Here is a 23772-nt window from a genome sequence, read left to right as displayed (position 1 = left end):
TTTCATAAAAAGGACGGGTATTATATTCCAGGTTGTACAGCCCAGGGAAGTATTCCGCATTGTGTTTCATCCATAATGGTCTAGTTATTTGGAAGCTGTGCTTGCAAGTCACATGATATATTGCAATACTAAACTAAGTAAATTTGAATATATCCCCTTAGCAATGTAATACTTGAGAATATATCCCTTTTAAAGTACATTCTGATGTAGTATTTTATAACTCTTGACAATTCCTCATTATCTATGTAGCCATTCAATAGGAGTTGCCTAAACAAGGTCTATGGACAGACTGATTTTCTATATACCCTAAAACTTCATGATTAAAATGTCATACTTAATAAATGAACAAAATGTTGGCACCTAGATTATAACAGATTTTTTGTTGTAAAAAAACACTTCATGACAAAATCTCACCCAGAGCCAGGAGGTTTCAGTGAAAACAAAACAAATACTATAAAAGACTATTAAAGTCGAGATTCAAATTGAACTTATACTATAAAAGTCAGTGTGTACAAATACACCCCCCCCCCCCCCCCCATCATACAATCCTGAATAACGGCCTGAAAATTCATAATAGATTTCCTGTAAACAGTAACTCTTTTATCAAACATGTGAAATAAATAATTACATACAAATTCATGTCGAAATTCTTATGAGACATATGTGATAAACATCACAACATATACATTATCATAACATAACAATAAAATACTCATAAATTATATAATATACTGAGACTATCAGAACACACCAAAGTTGTAATGTTAAGCATCACACTCATCTGTTCCTTTGTACAACTGAATGTGACTTCAGAACACACCAAAGTTGTAATGTTAAGCATCACACTCATTTGTTCCTTTGTACAACTGAATGTGACTTCAGAACACACCAAAGTTGTAATGTTAAGCATCACACTCATCTGTTCCTTTGTACAACTGAATGTGACTTCAGAACACACCAAAGTTGTAATGTTAAGCATCACACTCATTTGTTCCTTTTCTTTGTTTGAATACTTTATTTTCAGGGAGTCATGTTAAAACAATTTAAGCACTAAAATAATTTTTGAAGTTATATTTATAGAAACATTGTTGGTACTATTTATCTATTGAGACAATTTGTATACAAATCTGCAATTTAGTTGGTGTAATAATGATTGTTACAATAGTACAATAGTAAATATACCTATAAATATTGAATCAATAGTACAAACATTATTTCTGTAAACACATGTTGGGCAAATATTTCCAAATTCTATTTAAACTATGGAAGAATATTGTTTGGAATATGATTTTATACAAAATATAATTGACTGATGTAATGGTGATATTCATTTTAACATAACATTACAGAGGATGGATTGTCAAAGCACTTGGCAATAGCCACATGGCTGTAGTTTAATAAAACTGTTTTGACTAAAAAGTCTAAATAAAGAACAAATAACACACACACTTTGATACAAGTGATATGAACAAAACTTGTGGTTTATGAAAGCGTTTCTCAATAACGCAAAAGTGTCATAATTATAAATATTCTAATAAAAATTGAACACATTGGTATGGCATTAAGTCATTTAAACATGGCAAAATAAAATTTGATATCTTTTAACAAATATAATAAATCTATTTGAGCAAAATATTTATGTCATAATTTTGACTCAAAGGACATTTTCATTTACATTTTGTCTTGATAAGGATACTTTAGATTTTACACTTCATTATTGATAAAGTTTAAATTTTCTATACATAGCCAGGTTTACATTTTACAATAGTTTTTGCCTGCTGAAAAATCTAAATGAAATTGCACTCTGGGTAACAATGTTAATGTCATAAACTATAACTATATCACAACAACTTATAAAACATTCTCTTGTTCATAATCATTCTGTAAAGGTGTATCTTCTAGAACTTCACCTACTGCCTTTTCCCTTTTATCATTGAGTGGAGCTTCCACCATTACATCTATATCTAACTTGTCTGGTAATGGTCTACCAGCTGTCTCTGGTAGGAAACAGACTAATACTCCACAGGCTAATGCTAATCCTCCAAATATTGTAAATGGTAATGATTGCTGAATAGAATTCTGTGAAAGAAAAACAATAATTGTAGGTAAGCATATTATATAATCTATTAACATGTTTGAAAATATAGTACTCAGTAAACTCTACTTATTTATATAACGTTGAGAATTGAAATGGGGAATATGTCAAAGATAAAATTGAGAATGGAAATGGGGAATGTGCAAAAGAGACAACAACCCGACCATAGAGCAGACAACAGCAGAAGGTAACCAACAGGTCTTCAATGCAACGATAAATTCTCGCACCCGGAGGCAATAAGAGACAACAACCCAACCAAAAATCAGATAACAGCTGAAGTCAACCAATGGGTATTCAATGCAGGAAGAAAATCCCTCACAAGGAGGTGAGCATACATGTTTATGCATAAGAATTAAAAGCATAAAATCATTTCCTATCTGTTCTATTGGAAAAAAATCTTAACTACAAAACAACTATTCCTGTTAATTGCATAAAATATCTGAAAATAATAGAAATGTTAACCATTTCCAAGTATTTTTGAAGTATAGAAGTGGGTATAAAGATATGTTTTTTAACAATATTGTATACTTTGTTAAGTCCTTCATTTGTCTCTCAAGTGCACTTATAATATCTTGCAAGAAAGATGGACAGGACAATAATTTCTTTCATCTTAGTTTTATATTTATAAGTTGTTAACATAGTCCTGTCTACTTGTTTATCAATAGTTGTGTGAAACCATTCACATTTGTATGATTCATAAACTTATGTAATACTTACTAAACTTTCAAACTGTGGAGCTACTACACCTCCTACTCTGGCAGACATAGAACATGCAGCTATACCTATATTCCTATAAAATACAATATATATCTAGTAAAACAGCTGACATACAACATGCAGCTACACCTATATTCTTATAGCATATTTAATATATTAGGTTAACAAGAATGTGTCCACAGTACACAGATGCCCCACTCACACTATCATTTTCAATGTTCAGTGGACCGTGACATTGGGGTAGAAACTCTAATTTGGCATTACAATTAGAAAGATCATATCTTAGGGAACATGTGTACAATGTATTAAGTTTCAAGTTGATCAGACTTCAACTTCATCAAAAACTACCTTCACCTGAGACTAATTTTAAATGTGATAATTTACATGATGAGAGTCTGCAGAAAGACACTTCAGTCTACATGGACACATAAATTATAACCCTGGGTCAACAGCTCTTTGCTCTTCCTACTAAATGTTGGCAAGAAACTCCAAATACTGATCCTCACCTTTCATGTTAATATAATATACACACACACTAAGGAAGAGTTAAGATTGTGTAAATTACATAACCAGTTATGCTGGCCTAATTGTGTAAAAAAACAAACCTTTACTGTCTTAATAACTTAAGGAACAAAAGTAACTGCAATTAATTTCCAAATTGTATGCTCACCCTGTTGTGATATCCAGGACCCACCTTAATAATATATCAACAGTTTTTACAGTATAACCAACTTTTGTGAAAATTCCAACTTGCAAAGATATCATTCCACTAACCTGACAACAGTTGGGAATGTTTCAGCAGAGAAAACCTGAACTGCAGCCCAGCCACCAGCTATTCCTGACTTCCCAAGCATGGCTAGTACTATTGTTAGTATTGTTAAACCAGATGACTTTTCACCTGAAACTTTAAATTCAATAAACTATATAAGCCCATCGTGAAAAGAAAGAATATTTTCTCATATGTATGTCCATTCAAAGTTTAAACATAGATTTTTTTAACAATGAGGAAGAGAACAGTAGAAACAGTTTACCATTTCTGATATGAATTTCCTATAGATTAGACCATTGGTTTACTGTTTGAATGTTAAGATCATTGGTTTACTGTTTGAATGGTTTTTTATTAGTTATTTTTAGGGCCCTTTATAGTTTGCTTTTGGGTGTGAGCCAAGGCTTTGTTGCACTCATACCACATCTTCTTATATTTTTATAACCTGTTATACAATACATTTGTTAAAAGCTACGTTATTATTTTTTCTTTTTTGCATGTACTACGGATTCATTAACTTTCATAGATTTAGGAAATGGATATTTGATTTCTTGGTTTAAAAGTATCCACAAACAAGAAAAAATAGCACTTCAATCCATAATGCCTGGTTTTGCAATTAAGTTTAATTATACAATTACCAATTAAGGATTCAACCTGTTCTTTACAGTTTTCTAAACAACACATGTAAAAGACAATATTGAATATGCCCTAGTTTTTTAATACGTACCAGCTAAGTCTATAAATAACACTGAGAAACACGAGACTCCTGCTAACATCATTAACAAGGAGATCGTCTTTCGTCGTCCAATCTTATTACTAATAAGTAGAACCAATGCTAATGCTGGTATTTCTACTAATCCTGATATGAAGATATTGAGGTATCTATCACCAGCTAAATTCTTAGTGTTAAAGTTTAAACCATAGTACACGGAACTTGAAACAAACCTGAAACAAAAAATATAAACGGTACAAAGAATTTTAATTATTTTACTTTATTTTATTGTCAGGTTTTTTTTTAAGGTTGATTAATGCTTGTGCAACAGCATCATCTCCTATCTTAGCAAACAATTTTTTTTAAATCATGGAGTCATCACTCTGCTGAAACAGATATGGATGTTTATTATATTTTGAACAACTTTGATAAAAAGACTTTTACATTGAAATAATGGGCTATCATCTACTGACTCAATAAGTTTAGATGTTAAGTATTTTAAAGTTTTGGTGTTTTTAGGGTTCATTCTTTTAACCTTTTCATGAGTAGCTATACCAGTTTTTGGTGTCAGACCAGATTAAAATCAAAGCGCTGTAAGCGCTGAAGGCAGTTAACCAAAAACCAGGCAAACGTAATTATGTGCAGTGGAGGATCCAGAATTTTCATAAGTGGGGGCCCACTGCCTGCCTAACAGGGACCTGCTCCAGTCATGCTTCAGTGATTCTCTATATGATCAATCAAATTTTTCCTCAAAAACGGAATGGGGGGGGGGGCACTGAAAAACCCTCTAAATCAGCCTCTGATGTGGCATTAAACATTCATATATTGTACATTTATGTTTATCTAATGAATTAATTATTAAGGCAAATAATTTATATGTTATCAAGGTTTCAATAGCAATGAATATATAAATGTATATTTTTTATGGTGAGTCTGCAGTGGTACAAGTTCGCAATGATTGTAGTTGTTTTAGTTGGTAGTTAACGTTGGTTTTAGTTGACTGTTAGTAGTACATGTTAACTTAGTACGAACATGTAATAGTATGAATGGACTGGTTTTCCTGTAAAGAAAACTGAGTATGTGTTCTATAGTACAATAGTTATGCGAGACAAATCAGACAAATGTTCACTACTACAAGGATCAAAGGTGAGGTCTGACTGACCTGCTCATAGTAAATGTAAAAGATTTGTTAAGTTGTCCCATACATGAATATATATGGTTTAGGGGTGGGGGAAGGGGTAGTGGGACCCCAGGGACTTCCCCTATATTTCATTTGATTTGTTATATTGTTCCATACATGAATATATATGGTTTAGGGGTGGGGATCTCAAGGGTTTTCAAGTTCTCAAACAGGAATGGATAGGATGACCCCAGGGACTTCCCCTATATTTCATTTGATTTGTTATATTGTCCCATACATGAATATATATGGTTTAGGGGTGGGGATCTCATCGATTTCCAAGTTCTCAAACAGGAGGGGGTTGGGGGACCCCCCTATATTTCATTTAATTAGTTATATTGACCCATACATGAATATATATTGTTTAGGGGTGGGGATCTGGACCGTTTCGTAAGTTCCCAAACAGGAGGGGGTGGGTCACCCCATGGACTCCCCTTATATTTCATTTGATTAGTTATATATATAGTCTCATACATGAATGTATATGGTTGATGGGTGGGGATCTCATCCGTTTCAAAGTTATCAAACAGGAGGGGGTAGAGTGGCCCAAAGGACGCCACCTATATATCATATGATTTGCCTACATTCAGGTAGTTATTTGTGAAAATAAAGTAAGAAGCTTCCAGCTACTTTAACTGACCCTTCAAAATTGAGAAAAAAAATACCCCTTCAAAATTGCAGTAATATGTTTACACTTTAAAAGCATCTTACATGCATTATCAACATTTATCACTGATAACGAAAATTTATACTGTGACCAGGCAGTGGCGGATCCAGAACTTTTCCTAAGGGGGGCCCTCTGACTGACCTAAGGGGGGGCCCTCTCCAGTCACGCTTCAGTGATTCCCTATATAATCAACCAAATTTTTCCCACGAAAGGGCCCCCCCCCCTTGGATCCGCCCATGTCAGGAACATATATATTGTTAGATATACTGTTCCAAGCTGTCACATTGTATTGGATTTTGACATTAAAATTTGTCAAAAGTAATTTTGAGTTTCTGTTTAAAATATTTTCTGCTTTTCCTTTCTTTTACATATATCTTTTGGTTTTCAATTCTAGTGTTTATATTCATTTACCATGCATAGATGTATTTTGTCACCTGCCTGGATTTGCCAAAAACCCGGAATTACCCTTATCCGCTTCCGGAATCGGATCCGAAATTTTAATTGTCTTTTCACGGCAGCCATTGTCATTGTGTTCCAATGTTGTTTTTGTCAGTCAGATACCATTTTACTCGTATTAACACATTTTTTTGTCGGCGATTTTCTGTATGTAGCTCGCAATTGAACAAAATTGACATCGCTGTCATGAATAATAATGATCAAAATAAGTTTTGAGATCGTTTATTTGGAGACTTTGGCGAAAAGGTTTGCAAAGCTATTTTTAATTTTCTTTCAAGTGGAACTGAGACTACTATAACTGTGATATAGTTGTCTCAGAGTGGAAGGCCCGTCGGGCGTGGCTAGTAACTAAGTCGAAAGTGGAAGGTCGCGGACCTCGGACCATCGCTAATTTGAACCCCTGCCTCCAAATTGAAAAGATACGAATTTCGTCTTCTAATTTGAAATTGCCGCCAACAGCATGAACAGTTGAACTTATTATATAATAGACTACTGACGTAGTTGTACTACGTATTGACGACAAACAATATTCCTACGACTTCTGCCATTTGGGAAATCTAAACTACTTGTCTTAAAAGATTTTCAGCGATTAAATATTTCGTACAATTGTTTTTTGACATCTTAGCCAAAAGCACAGGCGATAATAAACTACATAAGAATTCCTAATGAGCACTACTTCCTATGTGCAACTTCAAAAGTTTTGGGTGATTCGACGATCATTTAAGGTTTTTCTAGTCATATTTTTTGTAATCCAGAATTAAAAGTATTTAAAAAGTGTTCAATTAGTTATATATAACATAGTAGCCAGCTAGATAATAACAATGGCAAGTATTTCAGCATTTATTTGGTAGACCACAAATCTAGGGTGCTCGCATAATGCAGATTAACTGCATAAAAAACAACTTTTGAATTGCCATTCTTTTGATTTAAAAATAAATATACATACAAATTGTAGCCTTGTAGCTTTAATGAAGAAAACGTATTTCAAAATTTGAAGTTATTTTGGGCAGTCATGCTTGATTATGTTTATTGCTTAATGCAACATATTTAAATTTAGAAAATAAATAAGTTGTTAGTTTTCTCTTTTGAATTGTTTTACATTGTCATTTCATGGCCTTTTATAGCTGACTTTGCGGTATGGGCTTTGTTCATTGTTGAGTACCGTACGGTGACCTATAGTTGTTAATGTCTGCGTCATTTTGGTCTCTTGTGGACAGTTGTCTCATTGGCAATCATACCACATCTTCTTTTTTATATTAAAATAAATTGTTCTGAATCAACAGATTTGCCTCAGGTTTCAAGTAGTTTCAATGATGAACCACAGAATTGTGAAAGTGTACTTTAAATATCATGAAAGTGTGGTCACAACAGCTGAAATGACCCTTGGCTAGGGAAAGCTTATTAAAGTGTTTGTAACACAGTTAAGATACAATACTCACCAACTAAACATAGCAATAAAACTGTGGAATGCAGACTTTGGATTTCTACAAAGATTATGGTAGCTATACATCTGACAACCTTTATTTTCATTTCTATCTATTTTCTGTAAGAAATAAATACAAGTCATTATAAATGATTCGATATAAGGTTAATCTTACAACTTCTCAAATTTTTTAACAACAAATTGATTTTAGTAACTGCAAAATCAGAAATGTTTTACTGCACTTATCATTACATTGTCCAATATGACCAGCCGAAACCATGTCACAATTGCACATTTAATTTACATAAAGAGATAAAATAAATTAGTTAATAATGTAATATTATAATGCAATATTTAAAACCTTTAAGTCTCTGAAATTACAAGAATTTAACATGCTTAACTCTGACACATTCTGCATGTATGTCAGGAGCCTGTAATTCAGTGGTTGTCTTTTGTTGCTGTGTTACATATTTGTTTGTTAAATTGTTTGGTACATAAATTAGCCTATTAGTTATCTCATTTGATTTGTTTTACATTTGTGAATTCTGGGACTTTTGATAGGTGACTGCTATATGGCTTTTGCATATTGCTGAAAGCCGTCCATAGACCTTGTCATTTCAGTCTCTTGTGAAATGTTGTCTTTATATTGGCAATCATACTGCATCTTTTTTTATCGATATGCAACTGATTTCAGTAGAACAATTGTCCTATTAAAGACAGCTCTTGTTAAGATTAATCAAATTGTCTCTTCTCAGATCGTCATAACTAACATTATTGAGATCTCCATTTTCCTACCATAGATTTTTATAGATTACCAGTATAAGATTATAAATGTTGTACCACAGATATTTGTAGTTTAGTGAGATCAGGATTATTGTTCCATAGATATTTGTAGTTTAGTGAGATCCTGATTATTGTACCACAGATATTTGTAGTTTAGTGAGATCAGGATTATTGTTCCATAGATATTTGTAGTTTAGTGAGATCCTGATTATTGTACCATAGATATTTGTAGTTTAGTGAGATCCTGATTATTGTTCCATAGATATTTGTAGTTTAGTGAGATCCTGATTATTGTTCCATAGATATTTGTAGTTTAGTGAGATCAGGATTATTGTACCATAGATATTTGTAGTTTAGTGAGATCCTGATTATTGTTCCATAGATAATTGTAGTTTAGTGAGATCCTGATTATTGTTCCATAGATATGTGTAGTTTAGTGAGATCCGGATTATTGTACCATAGATATTTGTAGTTTAGTGAGATCCTGATTATTGTACCATAGATATTTGTAGTTTAGTGAGATCAGGATTATTGTTCCATAGATATTTGTAGTTTAGTGAGATCCTGATTATTGTTCCATAGATATTTGTAGTTTAGTGAGATAAGGATTATTGTATCATAGATATTTGTAGTTTAGTGAGATAAGGATTATTGTATCATAGATATTTGTAGTTTAGTGAGATCAGGATTATTGTATCATAGATATTTGTAGTTTAGTGAGATAAGGATTATTGTATCATAGATATTTGTAGTTTAGTGAGATCAGGATTATTGTACCATAGATATTTGTAGTTTAGTGAGATCAGGATTATTGTACCATAGATATTTGTTGTTTAGTGAGATCCTGATTATTGTTCCATAGATATTTGTAGTTTAGTGAGATCCTGATTATTGTTCCATAGATAATTGTAGTTTAGTGAGATCCTGATTATTGTTCCATAGATATGTGTAGTTTAGTGAGATCCGGATTATTGTACCATAGATATTTGTAGTTTAGTGAGATCCTGATTATTGTTCCATAGATATTTGTAGTTTAGTGAGATCCTGATTATTGTTCCATAGATATTTGTAGTTTAGTGAGATTATGATTGTTGTACCATAGATATTTGTAGTTTAGTGACATCAGGATTATTGTACCATAGATATTTGTAGTTTAGTGAGATCCTGATTATTGTACCATAGATATTTGTAGTTTAGTGAGATCCTGATTATTGTTCCATAGATATTTGTAGTTTAGTGAGATCCTGATTATTGTTCCATAGATATTTGTAGTTTAGTGAGATCCTGATTATTGTTCCATAGATATTTGTAGTTTAGTGACATCAGGATTATTGTTCCATAGATATTTGTAGTTTAGTGACATCAGGATTATTGTACCATAGATATTTGTAGTTTAGTGAGATCCTGATTATTGTACCACAGATATTTGCAGTTTAGTGACATCAGGATTATTGTACCATAGATATTTGTAGTTTAGTGAGATCCTGATTATTGTTCCATAGATATTTGTAGTTTAGTGAGATCCTGATTATTGTACCATAGATATTTGTAGTTTAGTGAGATCAAGATTATTGTTCCATAGATATGTGTAGTTTAGTGAGATCCGGATTATTGTACCATAGATATTTGTAGTTTAGTGAGATCCTGATTATTGTTCCATAGATATTTGTAGTTTAGTGAGATCCTGATTATTGTACCACAGATATTTGTAGTTTAGTGAGATCAGGATTATTGTACCATAGATATTTGTAGTTTAGTGAGATTAGGATTATTGTACCATAGATATTTGTAGTTTAGTGAGATCTAGATTATTGTTCCATAGATATTTGTAGTTTACTGAGATTATGATTATTGTTCCATAGATATTTGTAGTTTAGTGAGATCAGGATTATTGTACCATAGATATTTGTAGTTTAGTGAGATCCTGATTATTGTTCCATAGATATTTGTAGTTTAGTGAGATAAGGATTATTGTACCATAGATATTTGTAGTTTAGTGAGATTAGGATTATTGTTCCATAGATATTTGTTGTTTAGTGAGATCCTGATTATTGTTCCATAGATATTTGTAGTTTAGTGAGATCCTGATTATTGTTCCATAGATATTTGTAGTTTAGTGAGATCCGGATTATTGTTCCATAGATATTTGTAGTTTAGTGAGATCAGGATTATTGTACCATAGATATTTGTAGTTTAGTGAGATCAGGATTATTGTACCATAGATATTTGTAGTTCAGTGAGATCAGGATTATTGTTCCATAGATATTTGTAGTTTAGTGAGATCCTGATTATTGTTCCATAGATATTTGTAGTTTAGTGAGATCCTGATTATTGTACCACAGATATTTGTAGTTTAGTGACATCAGGATTATTGTTCCATAGATATTTGTAGTTTAGTGACATCAGGATTATTGTACCATAGATATTTGTAGTTTAGTGAGATCCTGATTATTGTTCCATAGATATTTGTAGTTTACTGAGATTATGATTGTTGTTCCATAGATATTTGTAGTTTAGTGAGATCCGGATTATTGTTCCATAGATATTTGTAGTTTAGTGAGATCCTGATTATTGTTCCATAGATATTTGTAGTTTAGTGAGATCCTGATTATTGTTCCATAGATATTTGTAGTTTAGTGAGATCAGGATTATTGTACCATAGATATTTGTAGTTTACTGAGATCCTGATTATTGTTCCATAGATATTTGTACTTTAGTGAGATCCTGATTATTGTTCCATAGATATTTGTAGTTTAGTCAGATCCAGATTATTGTACCATAGATATTTGTAGTTTAGTGAGATCCTGATTATTGTACCACAGATATTTGTAGTTTAGTGAGATAAGGATTATTGTACCATAGATATTTGTAGTTTAGTGAGATCCTGATTATTGTACCATAGATATTTGTAGTTTAGTGAGATCCTGATTATTGTTCCATAGATATTTGTAGTTTAGTGAGATCCTGATTATTGTTCCATAGATATTTGTAGTTTAGTGAGATCAGGATTATTGTACCATAGATATTTGTAGTTTAGTGAGATCCTGATTATTGTTCCATAGATATTTGTAGTTTAGTGAGATTATGATTGTTGTACCATAGATATTTGTAGTTTAGTGAGATCCTGATTATTGTTCCATAGATATTTGTAGTTTAGTGACATCAGGATTATTGTACCATAGATATTTGTAGTTTAGTGAGATCCTGATTATTGTTCCATAGATATTTGTAGTTTAGTGAGATCCGGATTATTGTACCATAGATATTTGTAGTTTACTGAGATCCTGATTATTGTTCCATAGATATTTGTACTTTAGTGAGATCCTGATTATTGTTCCATAGATATTTGTAGTTTAGTGAGATCCGGATTGTTGTTCCATAGATATTTGTAGTTTAGTGAGATCCGGATTATTGTACCATAGATATTTGTAGTTTAGTGAGATCCTGATTATTGTTCCATAGATATTTGTAGTTTAGTGAGATCCTGATTATTGTTCCATAGATATTTGTAGTTTACTGAGATTATGATTGTTGTACCACAGATATTTGTAGTTTACTGAGATCCTGATTATTGTTCCATAGATATTTGTACTTTAGTGAGATCCTGATTATTGTTCCATAGATATTTGTAGTTTAGTGAGATCCGGATTGTTGTTCCATAGATATTTGTAGTTTAGTGAGATCCTGATTATTGTTCCATAGATATTTGTAGTTTAGTGAGATCAGGATTATTGTACCATAGATATTTGTAGTTTAGTGAGATCAGGATTATTGTTCCATAGATATTTGTAGTTTAGTGAGATTATGATTGTTGTACCATAGATATTTGTAGTTTAGTGAGATCCTGATTATTGTTCCATAGATATTTGTAGTTTAGTGACATCAGGATTATTGTACCATAGATATTTGTAGTTTAGTGAGATCCTGATTATTGTTCCATAGATATTTGTAGTTTAGTGAGATCCTGATTATTGTTCCATAGATATTTGTAGTTTAGTGAGATCAGGATTATTGTACCATAGATATTTGTAGTTTACTGAGATCCTGATTATTGTTCCATAGATATTTGTAGTTTAGTGAGATCCTGATTATTGTTCCATAGATATTTGTAGTTTAGTGAGATCAAGATTATTGTACCATAGATATTTGTAGTTTAGTGAGATCCTGATTATTGTTCCATAGATATTTGTAGTTTAGTGAGATCCGGATTATTGTACCATAGATATTTGTAGTTTACTGAGATCCTGATTATTGTTCCATAGATATTTGTAGTTTAGTGAGATCCTGATTATTGTTTCATAGATATTTGTAGTTTAGTGAGATCCTGATTATTGTTCCATAGATATTTGTAGTTTAGTGAGATCCGGATTGTTGTTCCATAGATATTTGTAGTTTAGTGAGATCCGGATTATTGTACCATAGATATTTGTAGTTTACTGAGATCCTGATTATTGTTCCATAGATATTTGTAGTTTAGTGAGATTATGATTATTGTTCCATAGATATTTGTAGTTTAGTGAGATCCTGATTATTGTTCCATAGATATTTGTAGTTTACTGAGATTATGATTGTTGTACCACAGATATTTGTAGTTTAGTGAGATAAGGATTATTGTACCATAGATATTTGTAGTTTAGTGAGATCCTGATTATTGTACCATAGATATTTGTAGTTTAGTGAGATCCTGATTATTGTTCCATAGATATTTGTAGTTTAGTGAGATCCTGATTATTGTTCCATAGATATTTGTAGTTTAGTGAGATCAGGATTATTGTACCATAGATATTTGTAGTTTAGTGAGATCCTGATTATTGTTCCATAGATATTTGTAGTTTAGTGAGATTATGATTGTTGTACCATAGATATTTGTAGTTTAGTGAGATCCTGATTATTGTTCCATAGATATTTGTAGTTTAGTGACATCAGGATTATTGTACCATAGATATTTGTAGTTTAGTGAGATCCTGATTATTGTACCATAGATATTTGTAGTTTAGTGACATCAGGATTATTGTACCATAGATATTTGTAGTTTAGTGAGATCCTGATTATTGTTCCATAGATATTTGTAGTTTAGTGAGATCCTGATTATTGTTCCATAGATATTTGTAGTTTATTGAGATCAGGATTATTGTACCATAGATATTTGTAGTTGACTGAGATTATGATTGTTGTACCACAGATATTTGTAGTTTAGTGAGATAAGGATTATTGTACCATAGATATTTGTAGTTTAGTGAGATCCTGATTATTGTACCATAGATATTTGTAGTTTAGTGAGATCCTGATTATTGTTCCATAGATATTTGTAGTTTAGTGAGATCCTGATTATTGTTCCATAGATATTTGTAGTTTAGTGAGATCCTGATTATTGTACCACAGATATTTGTAGTTTAGTGAGATCAGGATTATTGTACCATAGATATTTGTAGTTTAGTGAGATCCTGATTATTGTTCCATAGATATTTGTAGTTTAGTGAGATTATGAGTGTTGTACCATAGATATTTGTAGCTTAGTGACATCAGGATTATTGTACCATAGATATTTGTAGTTTAGTGAGATCCTGATTATTGTTCCATAGATATTTGTAGTTTAGTGAGATTATGATTGTTGTACCATAGATATTTGTAGTTTAGTGAGATCAGGATTGTTGTACCATATATATTTGTACTTTAGTGATATCCTGATTATTGTTCCATAGATATTTGTAGTTTAGTGAGATCAGGATTATTGTACCATAGATATTTGTAGTTCAGTGAGATCAGGATTATTGTACCATAGAAATTTGTAGTTCAGTGAGATCAGGATTATTGTACCATAGATATTTGTAGTTTAGTGAGATCCTGATTATTGTTCCATAGATATTTGTAGTTTAGTGAGATCAGGATTATTGTTCCATAGATATTTGTAGTTTAGTGAGATCCTGATTATTGTACCATAGATATTTGTAGTTTAGTGACATCAGGATTATTGTACCATAGATATTTGTAGTTTAGTGAGATCAAGATTATTGTTCCATAGATATTTGTAGTTTAGTGAGATCAGGATTATTGTACCATAGATATTTGTAGTTTAGTGAGATCAAGATTATTGTTCCATAGATATTTGTAGTTTAGTGAGATCCTGATTATTGTACCATAGATATTTGTAGTTTAGTGAGATCAAGATTATTGTTCCATAGATATTTGTAGTTTAGTGAGATCCTGATTATTGTACCATAGATATTTGTAGTTTAGTGAGATCAGGATTATTGTACCATAGATATTTGTAGTTTAGTGAGATCCTGATTATTGTTCCATAGATATTTGTAGTTTAGTGACATCAGGATTATTGTACCATAGATATTTGTAGTTTACTGAGATTATGATTATTGTACCATAGATATTTGTAGTTTAGTGAGATCAGGATTATTGTTCCATAGATATGTGTAGTTTAGTGAGATCCTGATTATTGTTCCATAGATATTTGTAGTTTAGTGAGATCCTGATTATTGTTCCATAGATATTTGTAGTTTAGTGAGATAAGGATTATTGTACCATAGATATTTGTAGTTTAGTGAGATCCTGATTATTGTTCCATAGATATTTGTAGTTTAGTGACATCAGGATTATTGTATCATAGATATTTGTTGTTTAGTGAGATCAGGATTATTGTTCCATAGATATTTGTAGTTTAGTGAGATCAGGATTATTGTTCCATAGATATTTGTAGTTTAGTGAGATCAAGATTATTGTTCCATAGATATTTGTAGTTTAGTGAGATTATGATTGTTGTATCATAGATATTTGTTGTTTAGTGAGATTATGATTGTTGTACCATAGATATTTGTAGTTTAGTGAGATAAGGATTATTGTACCAAAGATATTTGTAGTTTAGTGAGATCCTGATTATTGTTCCATAGATATTTGTAGTTTAGTGAGATCCTGATTATTGTACCATAGATATTTGTAGTTTAGTGAGATCCTGATTATTGTTCCATAGATATTTGTAGTTTAGTGAGATTATGATTATTGTTCCATAGATATTTGTAGTTTAGTGAGATCAGGATTATTGTACCATAGATATTTGTTGTTTAGTGAGATCAGGATTATTGTTCCATAGATATTTGTAGTTTAGTGAGATCAGGATTATTGTTCCATAGATATTTGTAGTTTAGTGAGATCAAGATTATTGTTCCATAGATATTTGTAGTTTAGTGAGATCAGGATTATTGTTCCATAGATATTTGTAGTTTAGTGAGATCAGGATTATTGTACCATAGATATTTGTAGTTTAGTGAGATCCTGATTATTGTTCCATAGATATTTGTAGTTTAGTGAGATCCTGATTATTGTTCCATAGATATTTGTAGTTTAGTGAGATCCGGATTATTGTTCCATAGATATTTGTAGTTTAGTGACATCAGGATTATTGTTCCATAGATATTTGTAGTTTAGTGAGATCAGGATTATTGTATCATAGATATTTGTAGTTTAGTGAGATCCTGATTATTGTTCCATAGATATTTGTAGTTTAGTGACATCAGGATTATTGTTCCATAGATATTTGTTGTTTAGTGAGATCCTGATTATTGTTCCATAGATATTTGTAGTTTAGTGAGATAAGGATTATTGTACCATAGATATTTGTAGTTTAGTGAGATAAGGATTATTGTACCATAGATATTTGTAGTTTAGTGAGATCCTGATTATTGTTCCATAGATATTTGTAGTTTAGTGAGATTATGATTATTGTACCAAAGATATTTGTAGTTTAGTGAGATCCTGATTATTGTTCCATAGATATTTGTAGTTTAGTGAGATCCTGATTATTGTACCATAGATATTTGTAGTTTAGTGAGATCCTGATTATTGTTCCATAGATATTTGTAGTTTAGTGAGATTATGATTATTGTTCCATAGATATTTGTAGTTTAGTGAGATCAGGATTATTGTACCATAGATATTTGTTGTTTAGTGAGATCAGGATTATTGTTCCATAGATATTTGTAGTTTAGTGAGATCAGGATTATTGTTCCATAGATATTTGTAGTTTAGTGAGATCAAGATTATTGTTCCATAGATATTTGTAGTTTAGTGAGATCAGGATTATTGTTCCATAGATATTTGTAGTTTAGTGAGATCAGGATTATTGTACCATAGATATTTGTAGTTTAGTGAGATCCTGATTATTGTTCCATAGATATTTGTAGTTTAGTGAGATCCTGATTATTGTTCCATAGATATTTGTAGTTTAGTGAGATCCGGATTATTGTTCCATAGATATTTGTAGTTTAGTGACATCAGGATTATTGTTCCATAGATATTTGTAGTTTAGTGAGATCAGGATTATTGTATCATAGATATTTGTAGTTTAGTGAGATCCTGATTATTGTTCCATAGATATTTGTAGTTTAGTGACATCAGGATTATTGTTCCATAGATATTTGTTGTTTAGTGAGATCCTGATTATTGTTCCATAGATATTTGTAGTTTAGTGAGATAAGGATTATTGTACCATAGATATTTGTAGTTTAGTGAGATAAGGATTATTGTACCATAGATATTTGTAGTTTAGTGAGATCCTGATTATTGTTCCATAGATATTTGTAGTTTAGTGAGATTATGATTATTGTTCCATAGATATTTGTAGTTTAGTGAGATCAGGATTATTGTACCATAGATATTTGTTGTTTAGTGAGATCAGGATTATTGTTCCATAGATATTTGTAGTTTAGTGAGATCAGGATTATTGTTCCATAGATATTTGTAGTTTAGTGAGATCAAGATTATTGTTCCATAGATATTTGTAGTTTAGTGAGATCAGGATTATTGTTCCATAGATATTTGTAGTTTAGTGAGATCAGGATTATTGTACCATAGATATTTGTAGTTTAGTGAGATCCTGATTATTGTTCCATAGATATTTGTAGTTTAGTGAGATCCTGATTATTGTTCCATAGATATTTGTAGTTTAGTGAGATCCGGATTATTGTTCCATAGATATTTGTAGTTTAGTGACATCAGGATTATTGTTCCATAGATATTTGTAGTTTAGTGAGATCAGGATTATTGTATCATAGATATTTGTAGTTTAGTGAGATCCTGATTATTGTTCCATAGATATTTGTAGTTTAGTGACATCAGGATTATTGTTCCATAGATATTTGTTGTTTAGTGAGATCCTGATTATTGTTCCATAGATATTTGTAGTTTAGTGAGATAAGGATTATTGTACCATAGATATTTGTAGTTTAGTGAGATAAGGATTATTGTACCATAGATATTTGTAGTTATCATGAGTATTGAGCCGTAGATTGTTATAGTTTAGTAAGATTATGATTGTTGTGCCATATATATTTGTAGTTCAGTGAGATCCAGATTATTGTACTATAGATATTTGTAGTTTAGTGAGATCCAGATTAACTTTTTTTTTAATTATTGCTCCATAGATATTTGGAGTTGAGTGAGATAAGGATTTTCTTACCATAGATATTGGAAGTTGAAAGAGATCAAGATGATCTTACCATAGATAATTGTAGTTGAGTTAGATCAGGATTATCTACTTTGTTGTAAGCTGCCATGGTAAGTATAATCTGTTTAGCTTCTTCATATCTACCTTTACTAAGCAACCATCTAGGGCTTTCTGGTACCAATCTTAAATTATTACATGCATGTGTATAAACAAACTGTTATAAACAATAGTCATGTGATGCTAGTATTGTAACAAATACAAAGAAAATGTCAATTGTAATAAATCCAAAAATATGTGTACATAGGACATTAAAGCCCAACTTGCAATATCACAATTCTTTGTTCAGAAAACTAAAGAACCGGGGTCAAAAATCATTTTTTTCATATATTTTTTCAACTTTCACTTGATATAAATAAACATATGTACTAACTTTTAACTTTCAATTTGATGTGACAACAAAAAATCAAAACCTTTAACATTATAAGGGACAGAAGAATAGACAGATTGACCCACAGTTAACATTATAGTCCTTAACAATCCATACAGGTCATAAACGAACCAGGTGCTCTGCAGGGCGCAGCTTTATACGACTGCAGAAGTTGAACCCCTGAACAGTTGGGGCAAGTATGGACACAACATTCAAGCTTGATACAGCTCTGAATTTGGAGTGTGATCAATTTTTGACATAATATGAGTTTCTGACACAAAACAAATGTCAAGATCTTCCAAATCTATTGTGCAATATTGTGCAATTAAAGATTTCTTCTTTTAATTCTTTAAAAATTTTGAATTTAAGAAATTTGAAAAAAAAAAATTGAAAACAACTACCACCCCCATCCCCCCTTTTTTGGCAAATTAGTCCAAAACCTGACATTTCTTTATACATAATAATATATAAGTAGTGTAAGGGAGGTAAATCTGAACATACCCAACATTGTATGTTAAATGTTTTAGAATTACCTCCCTTACACTGCTTTTAAATTGTCTTTATGGTCCATTGACCAGAAATACCTAGTTTTTCCCCTTTTTGCCCCTAATTCCAAAACATTTTGACCCATAACCCCCCAAAGTCAATACTCATGATTGATTACAAATGATTATTTTGGGCCCCCTTTTTGGCCCCTAATTCCTAAACTATTGGGACTATAATCATCAAAATCAATCCCAACCTTCCTTTAGTGGTATTGAATCTTCTTGTACAAAATTATAGAGATCCATACACTTAAACACAAGTTATTGTCTGTAAACTAGAAAAATGCTTCTTTTTGGCCCTTTTTTTTTGCCCCTTATTCCTACATATTTGGGAAAAATAACCCCAAACTGAATCATGGCCTTCCCTGTGTTATATGGAAACTTTTGGTACAATGTCAGAGAGATCCATACAGTTACACACAAGTTATAATTGTCTTGAAACTACAAAAATGCTTGTTTTGGGCCCCTTTTTGGTCCTTAATTCCTAGACTGTTTGCCCAATAACCCCTTTAAATAATCCCAACCTTCTACTTATGGTATTAAACATTGTGGTACAATTTCAGAACAATTGAAACACCAATACACAACTTTTTTGTCCTGAAACTAGATAAATGCTGTTTATTTGGCCACTTTGGGCCCCTAATTCCTAAACCTTTGAGACCATTACCCCCAAAATATATCCCAAGTTTCCTTTTGTGGTTATAAACATTGTTTTAAAATCTTTTAAAATCTTATTTATTTCTTTTTACTTATTCAAAAGTGATTATCCGGAAACAATCCATCTTCGGTCGACACAGACTACATGATACCAATATACCACCAAAATGTTTTTAATTTTTGCAGTCGTATAAAAAGGTAGTTCTCATTGGAGTAAAAGAATTATTTTACAAAGCTAGCTTACTTTAGCAATGATCTATTGTGTATATTTTTCTCTGTAATTATAATTTAAACAGGAGTGCCTACTTTTTTTATATTATTTTATGACTTATTTTTTACTTTTATGTTCCTTTTGACATAATTTAAGTACTCTCTTAAATATTACTACCATCTTACCTCCAGCTTAGAAGCATGGGCAATCCTACAAGTGATGTCACCATTGTTAATGTTCTCCAGTCTCTGATCAAATATCCTAGAGGAGCTAGCAGCATCAATCCTACAGCCCAGAAACCTACACATCCACAAAATACTCTCCAGGAGGGAATAACATATTCTAATGGTAACACAAAGTTGGTTACCAACACACCTGAAAATGTAATTAAAAAAAACCTATTTATTTTGAAAAAAACACACAAAAAACATGTCAATTCAATTGCTGATTTTATTCTAAAATATTTTTTTTATTTTAAATTCTAGTTTTTCTTCAATTTATAAAAAAATTAAAGAAGAGTTTGTCTTCTTCAAGCAAACAGAAATGTGTTCCTCAGAATAAAACAGGATTGTCATATAACATATTGTTATTAGAAGTCTCTATTTTTAACATGTGTTTCCATTCTTAACAGGTCTATTAATGTCAAATTTATATTTTGTTTTCAGTTATTTCCCATTTAGACAGAAAATCATTTGAGTTTGTACAATGTTGTAATTTCAATTTTTAAAATAATTTAAAAATATTCATTGAAGAATAAAACACTACCATCTCAAGCATTTACTGTTATAAATCAAAATCAATTTTACCATATTTTATTCTTTAAACATAAAATAGTCATACTCTCATATATAAATTGTGCACAGACTAAGGACTCTTAAGTTAAACAACTCTTAAAAAATCATACAAAGGAAAGCAATTGTAAGGGGAATATAAACCAGGAATATAAATACCTCCAACTAATCCACCAATGAAGAATCTGAGGACAGCAAATGTTTGCCATGATTGAGCAAATGCACTACAAAATAGTAAAATAAGAAGCAATAGGTACTCCATATATAAAGGTTTCTTCCTTCCAAACTTATCTGCTAGCTGTCCTGTGATACATGCACCAAGGAATACTCCAACCATCTGTATGGTAGTGATTAATGATGGTATACCTTCATTCTCACAGATTAAATGCCACTGAAAACAATCAAAATTATAATAATAATTACAAATTGACTAATCTTCTCATTCAGATAGTACTCTTACCATAATAATTATTGTAACATTTCTACATTTTAAAATGCAAATAAGTTCATATAAATAAGAGATGTGAAGTATGATGTGAAACAACTCAAAGAATTCTTTTTATTTTGATTCCTATGATATGAATAGCACAAAGATAAGTTGGTGAGTACACAAGAGAAAAGCTGAGTGTCAGCACAGTTGGGAAAAGATGCAATCATCAACTCATTCTTGTGTCACTGCTGAATATCAGTCTGATAGTACCTATATTATGAACATCATGATTTAAAGAACAAATGACATAAACTTGTTAAAAATTAAATCCATATATCATGACTTTGAAAACAGCTAACTACCACGACTACATTTACTTACATTTGTACTTGATTTCTAGTATTCTTACCTCTGATATGATAGAAGTAAAGTCCTCTGAGAATTTCATGGCCCCACACTTTTTATTATCTGCTGCACATGCATTCATTGTATAATTCTGTGTCATATTTCTGGTTGAATTACCACTATCCTCATAACATGTCCATGTAGGCTTTGCATTGATTAAGATAGGTAATAACATTGCCCATGCTGCTGGCGTTTCAAACAGGCTTACAATGATGAATACTCTAAACTGATATTTCCCAAAATAGTGTAAAGGTCCATATGAACCAAGCTGTTTTAAAACCTTTTCATACTCAGACATCTGTAAAATATGAGTTTCTATTACATGTATGAATGTAGTCTTCCATATGCATTAAAAATTTAATGTTAAAAAGAAAAATTATTGATCTTAAACATTAGCTTCTGTTCAAGTTATAGTTTCATAAAAACCCAAGAAAATTTCCAAATTTAATCCAAAAATATCTAAAACTGTTCACTGTCAAAAAAAACTCACCTTTGAGACATGATAAAGAAATACTAATAAATGATTAAAAAAAATGCTTGAAAATATGGTAATTAAAATCTGTAACTAAAAAATAAGGAAAAGGGATTTCACAGATTAAACAGTCAGCCTGGTTTTCTAAATCACTGATTGAAGTAACATTATGTCCATAAAGGTTGGAAGAAAAAGTCTTTCTTTAATAATCACCAATTTAAGTAGTACAAATTAATCATTAGACTAAGTTATTTAATTGTATTGTAGCTTTAAATATAGAATACTAATGATCCAGGGACTAATTATGTTGTTAAAATTATCAGAACCAACATCTGTGTTGATAGGATGACCGGGTCATGTCAGGTGATGACCTTGTACTGAATATAGGATAATGACATACAAATCACTTGTTTACGTATCATACTTTAATTTCCTTAAAAAAAATCACTGTTAAAAAAGTATCGCTTCATTATGTTAAGCTACTATTATCATGATTATAGCATTTTTTCTACTAAAAAAGAATTTGCAGCTAAATGATTGCATCAAAGGCATAAACCTTGCTACTTAAAAGAAGCAAAAAGTTGATTTTTTTTTAAGCTTTACTAATGAAAATATATTATCTAAACCTTTATGTCATGTTGTATGTGTTTAAAACTTTGGTAAAACTACAAAATCATATTTTGTGGCAAAACTTGATTTTTTCAAAGTTGTCTATGAACATAATTTATTGCAAAAAAAATATTCAAAAACTCAGTATCTCCCTACATTATATTTCTTTGAGATCTTCTCACAGCATTTAAAAAAAGGGGGGTTGAAAATCCTCTTTCAAAAGAAAACTGAACAAGTTACTAAATTTTCACCTTTTCTCAATCAGTTTAAGCAGGAACATATATATTAACGGGTGTTAGATATACTGTTCCCAGGTTTAAGCAAGTATCTATATAGTCTTATTATAGAATATGCATGCAAACACTTGGTCTAAGACTGTAATCTCTTGTCTCTGACTGTAGTCTCTATGATGTAGTACGAAAACAATAAAAATTTGTTTCATCCCACAACATGAGGTAGGTCTTCATTACGAGAAGATCTGTATGTGAGTTTATTGAAAAAGAAGTCGTTTATAAAGGAAAAGAACACGTGGGTAGCATATTGCCTTTAGTTACGAAATCCTTGAAAAAAATGTTCAATGTCAATTTACAGTTTATCCTAAGGTCATCGTTTTCATATTTATAAGCGCTCAAATGATCTAGACAAATGTTCCCGGTTCAGGTCATGGTTCCCATTTCCGTAAAGAACCAGAAAATTAAACCAGTTACAACTGCAACTAATTTCTGATAGATACTGAAATAACCGTAATATTTTTTACGGAAAATAATCAATATTTTTTCAAGTACACTAACCGTTATTTTGCAGATTATTTTTACTTCTAAAACTTACATGGAGAGGGAGGTTATCAATAAAATACATAAATATATATATTTATACTTAAAAAATCAAAATTGTTAACTTTTTTTCTAACTTTTTTTTAATTTCTCCAATTCAACGTCACAACTATTTAAGAATTTTCTGGTGATAACATGT

At 31.0% G+C, this 23772-nt stretch overlaps 1 protein-coding gene across 1 annotated transcript; it reads right to left on the bottom strand.

Moving 5' to 3' along the window:
- Positions 1 to 1229: 1229 nt before the first annotated feature.
- Positions 1230 to 23376, bottom strand: LOC139518706 (organic cation transporter protein-like). Its single transcript, XM_071310176.1, has 10 exons — positions 23052 to 23376; positions 21724 to 22017; positions 21044 to 21275; positions 20279 to 20468; positions 18306 to 18435; positions 8033 to 8136; positions 4306 to 4523; positions 3587 to 3716; positions 2813 to 2885; positions 1230 to 2079 (listed from the first exon to the last, which is right to left on the bottom strand). The coding sequence occupies exons 2-10, from the start codon at positions 22015 to 22017 to the stop codon at positions 1852 to 1854; spliced, it is 1599 nt and encodes a 532-aa protein (XP_071166277.1). The 5' UTR covers positions 23052 to 23376; the 3' UTR covers positions 1230 to 1851.
- Positions 23377 to 23772: the final 396 nt, after the last annotated feature.

Source organism: Mytilus edulis, chromosome 4 (genome assembly GCF_963676685.1).
Source record: "Mytilus edulis chromosome 4, xbMytEdul2.2, whole genome shotgun sequence".
NCBI lineage: Eukaryota > Metazoa > Mollusca > Bivalvia > Mytilida > Mytilidae > Mytilus > Mytilus edulis.
This window is presented reverse-complemented; position numbering and strand designations above follow the sequence as displayed.

Excerpts from the sequence above, each read along its gene's own strand:
- LOC139518706 (XM_071310176.1), bottom strand. The coding sequence starts at position 22,017 with ATGTCTGAGTATGAAAAGGTTTTAAAACAGCTTGGTTCATATGGACCT. Across the intron at positions 21,276-21,723 it reads TTACTTCTATCATATCAGAG|TGGCATTTAATCTGTGAGAA; the intron begins GTAAGAATACTA and ends GATTGTTTTCAG. Across the intron at positions 3,717-4,305 it reads GTTATTTATAGACTTAGCTG|TTTCAGGTGAAAAGTCATCT; the intron begins GTACGTATTAAA and ends TTGAATTTAAAG.